Below are 10,532 nucleotides of genomic sequence, written 5' to 3'. Positions count from 1 at the left end.
AGATGCACTCTCGGAAAGGTCCATCTTTTTTGAAGAGGATTCCACAGTTGGCGTCTCCTCCGTACAGTCGCTTCTTGCTCTCCTCACAGGTTGGACATTGTCCTGGACAAGAGTGGAAGCAGAATGGGTCTCGGTTGTAGACTGTCCATGAAGCTGCCCACTCTATGGTGGAGTTGATCAGGGTCCCATTAGGAGATTGCTGATCATCACTTGGATCTTGATTGAAGTTTCCACATAAACCGGAAAAGCCATTGTAGTAACTACTGGGAGCGGCTATTGTAACGTGTGAGTTCCAGTCGTAAGTTACACGGACACCAATGAGAGTGTCCATAATGGCCGTCAATCCACTGCGACTGATGTTCAGCTTCCCTCCACATAGAACTACGGGTAAGTTTACCATCTCATCGTTCACCTGTAGGAAGAGGCAATGGTTCAGTGATGATGGAGCTCGACCACCTGTTAAGCTTTGCTCATCATATGGTCGTAGGGGAAGATTCGCCCTGGGTCATGGAAAAAGGGGCAGAACGGCCAGCTATATCCTCCACTTGCCTGTTGTGCTCGAAGATGTAAATCATCATACAAATCTATATCTGTTCCCGAGCAGGTGTAGACTTGTGCCGCAATGCCTGCACCAGACACAGGGCTGGCCGGCTGTTCGAAGAGGAAGAGGGGGCCCTAGTCATACGCCAGTCTTCATAAACCTCCCCCTTACTGTCCATGAAAACTGCTGATTGGAGAAGCCAAACTGTTCAGTAACGTTTTCTAAACACAAAGCTTTGACTCGCGGCGTCTGGAGATATTGGATCTCGCCCTAGGGCTGCCAGTTTAGAATGGTTTGGCAACTCCACTCAACACTAAAGTGATAAGGGTCATAATGAATAAAATTCTGCTGGAACTAATCCCGATTATCGAGTTTATGGCTCTTTTGAGTTTAGGTAACTACATCTTCCAGCCAGTGGCGTATCTACCATGATGGCAGGGTACCACGGGGCCTAGGCGGTAAGGGGGAAAAGTGTGGTCTCCCATCATGGTACGCTACTCTAAGACAGCCCCCTCCTGAATGTCGCAGCACCCCCACCACCCTGAGAGGTGACAACAACAATGAGAGGTGGTGTAACCCGAGTGCCGGGGGCCTGTCAGAGCGACAGAACACCGCACCAGATTCATAGGGCCCCATAAAGTTTTTTTTCTATGAGGCCCCAGGAATCCTAGCTACGTCCCTGCTTCCAGCTAGTCCATGGCAAGGCAGCATAGAAGTTGCAGTTTTTCAGTCACTTGTGAAGACCACCGCCCTAGTGTTCACTAATGACACAACAGGTTGGTTATGGTCTTTGGACACTGACTCTATCAGCTTTACAAGTCATCATCTTTAGGATCTACATGAAATGCTATGAGGGCAGAGGAGCCCCTGGACAACCTGAAGCCCTGACCTCTAAACATCCTACAGGATAGTATATTTCTACTCGTAGGCCCTACCTTCACACTGCTGCACCCTGTGTAAATATTCAGGGGTACGAATGCTTTTGCCAGTGGATTTTAAAATGAAGAAAGTTTGTGGATATCCTTGATGAAAAGTCTCCTTCCCATTTTGTGTATACAGCTCCTATGCAGACCAATGCATCTCCATGGTTACAGACTACAAACAAACCATATATGTAGTCTGACACTATAGTGATCACATGACTCGTCTGCAGTCTATGACCAGGTGCACACATAGGATTATATAGGAGGTAAACCCTATCACATTTGGGAAATGGGCTCATCCTGAAGCCGGAGACCCTCTTAATTGCTATAACCTTGTGACTTGTAAATATTTATTTCTAACCCGGACTTTGGGGTAGTCTCCCACTTGGATGGTGATTTGGACGTCGTAGATGATGAGTATTATCTTCATGACAAACGAACTGGCTTGGCTTCCTCGGTTATCGTTCTTCGCGATGAGCTCAAAACTCTCCAGAGTAGGATCGCCACCGGAATATTTAGCCAAAACATAGCTGCAGGTTCCATGGAAGCTGTAATCCTTTCCATCAAAGGAGTGGAAGCGAGGGTCGCCCCAGGCCCAGCACAGGCCCATGTAATCCGGGACACACACCGCCTTCTCATCTTGGACTTTACAGGTCTCCTTCACGCGGCACGTCTGCACCTTACAAGGATCTGGAATCATAAAGAACATTGATTTATCAGGGTACAAAGAACTCTGTCACCTCTCCATCAGGACAATGGTCATCTCCTGCTGCTGAACACATTCCCTCCACCAAAGATATAGACAAAGCCCCTCAAACTGAGAATCTGCCACATCTCAGGCCAATCTATTATAGTGGGGTCTATATGACCCTTACCTGTACAACCACATGACCTCAGGCCCATCTATTATAGTGGGGTCCATATGACCCTTACCTGTACAACCACATGACCTCAGGCCCATCCATTATAGTGGGGTCCATATGACCCTTACCTGTACAACCACATGACCTCAGGCCAATCTATTATAGTGGGGTCTATATGACCCTTACCTGTACAACCACATGACCTTAGGCCAATCTATTATAGTGGGGTCTATATGACTCTTACCTGTACAATCACATGACCTCAGGCCAATCTATTATAGTGGGGTCCATATGACCCTTACCTGTACAACCACATGACCTCAGGCCCATCCATTATAGTGGGGTCCATATGACCCTTACCTGTACAACCACATGACCTCAGGCCCATCTATTATAGTGGGGTCCATATGACCCTTACCTGTACAACCACATGACCTCAGGCCAATCTATTATAGTGGGGTCTATATGACCCTTACCTGTACAATCACATGACCTCAGGCCCATCTATTATAGTGGGGTCTATATGACCCTTACCTGTACAATCACATGACCTCAGGCCCATCTATTATAGTGGGGTCTATATGACTCTTACCTGTACAACCACATGACCTCAGGCCCATCTATTATAGTGGGGTCTATATGACTCTTACCTGTACAATCACATGACCTCAGGCCAATCTATTATAGTGGGGTCTATATGACTCTTACCTGTACCATCATATGAGTAAGAGAGAGATACAGTAGGGAGAGATATGGAGACGGAGAGAGGCAGGGAGAGGATGGGACAGTCAGGAAGACGCAGGGAAAGATAGAAAGAGGCAGGGGAGATAGAGAGAGGCAGGAAGAGATAGGGAGAGGTAAGGAGAGGCAGGGAGAGATAGGGAGAGGCAGGAGGAGATAGGGAGAGGCAGATAGGGAGAGGCAGGGAGAGGTAGGGAGAGGCAAGGAGAGATAGGGAGGGATAGAGAGAGGCAGGGAGAGATAGGGAGGGATAGAGAGAGGCAGGGAGAGATAGGGAGGGATAGAGAGAGGTAGGGAGATATGGGGAGAGGGAGGGAGAGATAGAGAGAGGCAGGGAGAAATATGGAGGTATAGAGAGAGTCCGGGAGAGAAAGGGAAGGATAGAGAGAGGCAGGGAGAGATAGGGATGGATAGGGAGAGGCAGGGAGGCAGGGAGAGATAGGGAGAGGCAGGGAGAGAGAGGGAGAGATATGGAGAGGCAGGGAGAGATAGGCAGGGAGAGATAGGGAGAGGCAGGGAGAGATAGGGAGACATAGAGAGGCAGGGAGAGATAGGGAGGGATAGAGAGAGGTAGGGAGATATGGGGAGAGGCAGGGAGAAATATGGAGGTATAGAGAGAGGCCGGGAGAGATAGGGAGGGATAGAGAGAGGCAGGGAGAGATAGGGAGGGATAGAGAGAGGCAGGGAGAGATAGGGAGAGGTAAGGAGAGGCAGAGAGAGATAGGGAGAGGCATGAAGAGATAGGGAGAGGCAGGGTTGAGGTAGGGAGAGGCAGGGAGAGATAGGGAGGGATAGAGAGAGGTAGGAAGATATGGGGAGAGGCAGGGAGAAATATGGAGGTATAGAGAGAGGCCGGGAGACAAAGGGAAGGATAGAGAGAGGCAGGGAGAGATAGGGAGAGGCTGGGAGAGATAGGGATGGATAGGGAGAGGCAGGGAGAGATAGAGAGGCAGGGAGAGATAGGGAGAGGCAGGGAGAGATAGAGAGGCAGGGAGAGATAGGGAGAGAGAGGGAGAGATATGGAGAGGCAGGGAGAGATAGGCAGGGAGAGATAGGGAGAGGCAGGGAGAGATAGGGAGACATAGAGAGGCAGGGAGAGATAGAGAGGCAGGGAGAGATAGGGAGGGATAGAGAGAGGTAGGGAGATATGGGGAGAGGCAGGGAGAAATATGGAGGTATAGAGAAAGGCCGGGAGAGATAAAGAGGGATAGAGAGAGGCAGGGAGAGATAGGGAGGGATAGAGAGAGGTAGGGAGATATGAGGAGAGGCAGGGAGAGATAGAGAGAGGCAGGGAGAAATATGGAGGTATAGAGAGTGGGCGGGAGAGAAAGGGAAGGATAGAGAGAGGCAGGGAGAGACTGGGAGAGATAGGGATCGATAGGGAGAGGCAGGGAGAGATAGAGAGGCAGGGAGAGATAGGGAGAGGCAGGGAGAGATAGGGATGGATAGGGAGAGATAGAGAGGCAGGGAGAGATAGGGAGAGGCAGGGTGAGAGAGGGAGAGATATGGAGAGGCAGGGAGAGATAGGGAAAGATAGGGAGAGGCAGGGAGAGATAGGGAGAGATAGAGAGGCAGGGAGAGATAGGCAGGGAGAGATATGGAGAGATAGGGAGAGGCATGGAGAGATAGGGAGAGATATGGAGAGGCAGGGAGAGATAGAGAGGCAGGGAGAAAAAGGGAGAGATAAGGAGGGATAGGCAGAGACAGAGAGAGGCAGGGAGAGATAGGGCCCTATTACACCAACAGATTATCTGACAGATTTGTTTGAGCCAAAGCCCGGAACAGACTATAAACAGAGAACAAGTGATAAAGGAAAAACTGAGATTTCTCCTCTTTCCAAATCCACTCCTGGCTTTGACTTAAAGACATCTGTCAGATAATCTGTTGGTGTCATAGGGCCCAAAGTAAGAGGTAGGGAGAGATAGTGAGAGATAGGGAGAGATAAGGAGAGATAGTGAGAGATAGGGAGAGAAAGAGAGAGAGATAGGGAGACATAGGGAGAGATAGTGAGACATAGGGAGAGATAGGGAGAGATAAGGAGAGATAGAGAGAGATAGGGAGACATAGGGAGAGATAGGGAGACATAGGGAGAGATAGGGAGACATAGGGAGAGATAGGGAGACATAGCGAGAGATAGGGAGAGATAGGGAGACATATTGAGACATAGGGAGAGATAGGGAGAGATAAGGAGAGATAGTGAGAGATAAGGAGACATAGGGAGAGACAGGGAGACATAGGGAGAAAAAGGGAGACATAGGGAGAGATAGGGAGAGATAGGGAGAGATAGAGAGAGATAGGGAGAAATAGGGAGAGATAGGGAGAAATAGGGAGAGATAGGGAGAGATAGGGAGAGATAGAGAGAGATAAGGAGAAATAGGGAGAAATAGGGAGAGATAGGGAGACATAGGGAGAGATAGGGAGAGATAGGGAGACATAGGGAGAGATAGGGAGACATAGGGAGAGATAGGGAGAAATAGGGAGAGATAGGGAGACATAGGGATAGATAGAGAGAGATAGGGAGACATAGGGAGAGATAGGGAGAGATAGGGAGACATAGGGAGAGATAGGGAGACATAGGGAGAGATAGGGAGAAATAGGGAGACATAGGGAGAGATAGGGAGACATAGGGAGAGATAGGGAGAGGCAGGGTTACAGAGGGTGGATTAGGTATGAGGGTAGTAGTGTAGGCCGTGACATAGCTCCTGTCCTGTTACTTTGCTGAATAGCAGACTTATCTGCCGTCGGTTTTCCTGCATTTTTGTGGGGGTGTTATGCTCCAAAATCGCACCACCTCAGGTTAATCTATTATAGAGGTCCATACAAAAGTTTCCAGGACCCTTACCTGTGCTGACACATGACCTCACTCCATCCAGAAGTTGACACTTCTCGTCTTTGGCACACGTCCGGTCATGACAGATCATCCCCAGCCTTGGGTCACAGGTGCACTCCAGGCTACAGTTCTCATTCCGCACACTTTCATTTGCCTATAAACACAATGTAATAGTATAAAGTGCACAATGTACACACAACATAAGAGTATAAAGTGCACAATGTACACACAACATAAGAGTATAAAGTGCACAATGTACACAACATAAGAGTATGAAGTGCACAATGTACACACAACATAAGAGTATAAAGTGCACAATGTACACAACATAAGAGTATAAAGTGCACAATGTACACACAACATAAGAGTATAAAGTGCACAATGTACACAACATAAGAGTATAAAGTGCACAATGTACACACAACATAAGAGTATAAAGTGCACAATGTACACAACATAAGAGTATAAAGTGCACAATGTACACACAACATAAGAGTATAAAGTGCACAATGTACACACAACATAAGAGTATAAAGTGCACAATGTACACACAACATAAGAGCATAAAGTGCACAATGTACACAACATAAGAGCATAAAGTGCACAATGTACACACAACATAAGAGTATAAAGTGCACAATGTACACACAACATAAGAGCATAAAGTGCACAATGTACACAACATAAGAGTATAAAGTGCACAATGTACACACAACATAAGAGCATAAAGTGCACAATGTACACACAACATAAGAGCATAAAGTGCACAATGTACACACAACATAAGAGTATAAAGTGCACAATGTACACACAATGTCGCAATAATGAGCACAGTCAGAATCCTTCATATCTCACCTTCAGGTACCGTCCATGATGCAAACATCCACAATTGTCTATTGTCACACATCTGTCCCCATCATATAGATATCCGGGCTCACACTCACATCCCTCATAACAGCGGTCGCTGCAGGTGTTGGCAGCCAGGAGGCCATAGCAGGTGAGGTCACAGGTGTGGGTACAGGTGGAGTACTGGCTGTTGGCTGGACACATGAATGCTGAGAGAAGACAATAAAGAAAAGTTACCACATGTCTAAATATTAGAGGAGGCCAATGTTCTCCACCATCCCTACAGAGTAAGGGTCCTATAACACAGGGCGATTATCGTGTGAAAAATCGTTATATCGTTCAAATTTAAACGATAATCGCTCTGTGTAATTGCAGGCAACGATCAAAAAATTGTTCGTATGTCGTTGAGCGTTCATTTAGATCTGAACCTAAAATTATTGTTAATCGTTCGCTAATCGGTCGTCGCTGTAATTTCACGTTCGTTCGCTCAAGTTCCGCATTTTTTCACAAATAGTTCAGTGTAATTGCAAATTGTTCATTGTTTTATAAACGATCATCACTAACGACCATCGTCTGTGTAATATGGGGAGCGATTTCAGGTTAATGATAAACAATCTTGTTTGTGATCGTATATTGTTAGTTGTTAAAAATCGCTCCGTGTAATCCCTAAGGATGCCAACCAACGATGATGGGACCGAAAAAGACATCATAACCAGGGCTGAGGCTGGGAATTGAGGAAAATGTACAACACAGACGTCAAACGAAACTGACTCCATAATATATTATATTTTTAGTAATCATTTGTCAAATTAATTTTCCTGCATAGTACAGTCTCTCATTCCTGCAACTGATCCCAGCTCACTCATTCCTGCCCCCCAGCATGGCTCCCATCTCATTCCTGCCCCCCCCCCCCCCCCCCCGAGCATGGCTCCCATCTCATTCCTGACCCCCAGTATGGCTCCCATCTCATTCCTGACCCCCCCCCCCGAGCATGGCTCCCATCTCATTCCTGACCCCCAGTATGGCTCCCATCTCGTTCCTGCCCCCCCCCCCCGAGCATGGCTCCCATCTCATTCCTGACCCCCAATATGGCTCCCATCTCGTTCCTGCCCCCCCCCCCTCAAGCATGGCTCCCATCTCATTCCTGACCCCCAGTATGGCTCCCATCTCGTTCCTGCCCCCCCCCCCCCCCAAACATGGCTCCCATCTCATTCCTGACCCCCAGTATGGCTCCCATCTCATTCCTGCCCCCCAGCATGGCTCCCATCTCGTTCCTGCCCCCCCCCCCCCCGAGCATGGCTCCCATCTCATTCCTGACCCCTAGTATGACTCCCATCTCATTCTTGCCCCTTCAGCATGTCTCCCATCTCATTCCTGACCCCCCCCAGCATAGCTCCTATCTCATTTCTGCCCCCCAGCATGTCTCCCATCTCATTCCTGCCCCCCAGCATGGCTCCCATCTCATTCCTGCCCCTCAGCATGGCTCCCATCTCATTCCTGCCCCCCAGCATGGCTCCCATCTCATTCCTGCCCCCCATCATGGCTCCCATCAAATTCCTGCCCCCCAACATGGCTCCCATCTCATTTCTGCCCCCCAGCATGGCTCCCATCTCATTCCTGCCCCCCAGCATGGCTCCCATCTCATTCCTGCCCCCCAGCATGGCTCCCATCTCATTCCTGCCCCCCAGCATGGCTCCCATCTCATTCCTGCCCCCAGCATGGCTCCTATCTCATTCCTGCCCCCCAGCATGGCTCCCATCAAATTCCTGCCCCCCAGCATGGCTCCCATCTCATTCCTGTTCCCCAGCATGGCTCCCATCTCATTCCTGTTCCCCAGCATGGCTCCTATCTCATTCCTGTTCCCCAGCATGGCTCCCATCTTATTCCTAGTCCCCAGCATGGCTCCCATCTCATTCCTAGTCCCCAGCATGGCTCCCATCTTATTCCTGTTTCCCAGCATGGCTCCGCATCTCATTTTCCTGCCCCAAGCATAGCACCCATCTCATTCCTTCTTCTCATCTCATTCCTACCCCTAAGCATGGCTCCCAATTTCATATTCCTGCCCCCAAACATGGCTTACCATTTAATTCCTGCTCCCCAGCATGGCTGCCATCTCTTTCCTGCTCCCCAGCATGGCTTCCATCTTATTCCTGTCCCCAGCATGGCTCCCATCTCATCCATGCCCCCCAGCATGGCTCCCATCTCATTCCTGCTCCACAGCATGGCTCCCCATCTCATTCCTGCCCCCAGCATGGCTCCTAACTCATTCCTGCCCCCCAGCATGGCTCCTATCTCATTTCTGCCCCCCAGCATGGCTCCCCTGTCATTCCTGCCCCCCAGCATGGCACCCATCTCATTCCTGCCCCCCAGCATGGCTTCATTCTCAATCCTGCCCCCCAGCATGGCTCCCATCTCATTCCTGCCCTCCAGCATGGCTCCCATCTTATTCATGACCCCCAGCATGGCTCCCCTCTCATTCCTTCTCCCAAGCATGGCTCCCATTTCATTCCTGCCCCCCAGCATGGCTCCCATCTCATTCCTGCTTCCCAGCATGGCTCCCATCTCATTCCTGCTTCCCAGCATGGCTCCCATCTTATTCATTACCCCCAGCATGGCTCCCCTCTCATTCCTTCTCCCAAGCATGGCTCCCATTTCATTCCTGCCCCCCAGCATGGCTCCCATCTCATTCCTGCCCCCCAGCATGGCTCATATCTCATTCCTGCCCCCCAGCATGGCTCATATCTCATTCCTGACCCCCAGCATGGCTCCCATCTCATTCCTGTCCCCCGCATGGCTCCCATATCATTCCTGCCCCCCCCCCCAGCATGGCTCCCATCTCATTCCTGCCCCCCAGCATGGCTCCCATCTCGTTCCTGCCCCCCCCCCCCCCCCGAGCATGGCTCCCATCTCATTCCTGACCCCCAGTATGGCTCCCATCTCGTTCCTGCCCCCCCTCCCCAAGCATGGCTCCCATTTCATTCCTGACCCCCAGTATGGCTCCCATCTCGTTCCTGCCCCCCCCCCCAAGCATGGCTCCCATCTCATTCCTGACCCCCAGTATGGCTCCCATCTCATTCCTGCCCCCCAGCATGGCTCCCATCTCATTCCTGCCCCCCAGCATGGCTCCCATCTCATTCCTGACCCCTAGTATGACTCCCATCTCATTCTTGCCCCTTCAGCATGTCTCCCATCTCATTCCTGACCCCCCCAGCATAGCTCCTATCTCATTTCTGCCCCCCAGCATGTCTCCCATCTCATTCCTGCCCCCCAGCATGGCTCCCATCTCATTCCTGCCCCTCAGCATGGCTCCCATCTCATTCCTGCCCCCCAGCATGGCTCCCATATCATTCCTGCCCCCCAGCATGGCTCCTATCTCATTCCTGCCCCCCAGCATGTCTCCCATCTCATTCCTGCCCCCCAGCATGTCTCCCATCTCATTCCTGCCCCTCAGCATGGCTCCCATCTCATTCCTACTCCCCAGCATGGCTCCCATCTCATTCCTGCCCCCCAGCATGGCTCCCATCTCATTCCTGCCCCCCAGCATGGCTCCCATCGAATTCCTGCCCCCCAGCATGGCTCCCATCTCATTCCTGCCCCCCAGCATGGCTCCCATCTCATTCCTGCCCTCCAGCATGGCTCCCATCTTATTCATGACCCCCAGCATGGCTCCCCTCTCATTCCTTCTCCCAAGCATGGCTCCCATTTCATTCCTGCCCCCCAGCATGGCTCCCATCTCATTCCTGCTTCCCAGCATGGCTCCCATCTCATTCCTGCTTCCCAGCATGGCT

General features: G+C 50.5%; 1 protein-coding gene across 1 annotated transcript in view; it reads right to left on the bottom strand.

Moving 5' to 3' along the window:
- The window catches only part of LOC138769948 (IgGFc-binding protein-like), a 133,835-nt gene that overhangs the window by 23,951 nt on the left and 99,352 nt on the right, over positions 1 to 10,532 (bottom strand). The window contains exons 27-30 of the mRNA XM_069948721.1: positions 6,754 to 6,953; positions 5,911 to 6,052; positions 1,826 to 2,154; positions 1 to 412 (exon numbers count right to left, since the gene is read on the bottom strand). The exon at positions 1 to 412 is cut by the window's left edge and continues 159 nt beyond it. Coding sequence (XP_069804822.1) covers positions 1 to 412; positions 1,826 to 2,154; positions 5,911 to 6,052; positions 6,754 to 6,953 — 1,083 coding nt within the window. The remainder of the gene's footprint in view (positions 413 to 1,825; positions 2,155 to 5,910; positions 6,053 to 6,753; positions 6,954 to 10,532) is intronic.

This window comes from Dendropsophus ebraccatus, chromosome 12, assembly GCF_027789765.1.
Source record: "Dendropsophus ebraccatus isolate aDenEbr1 chromosome 12, aDenEbr1.pat, whole genome shotgun sequence".
NCBI lineage: Eukaryota > Metazoa > Chordata > Amphibia > Anura > Hylidae > Dendropsophus > Dendropsophus ebraccatus.
This window is presented reverse-complemented; position numbering and strand designations above follow the sequence as displayed.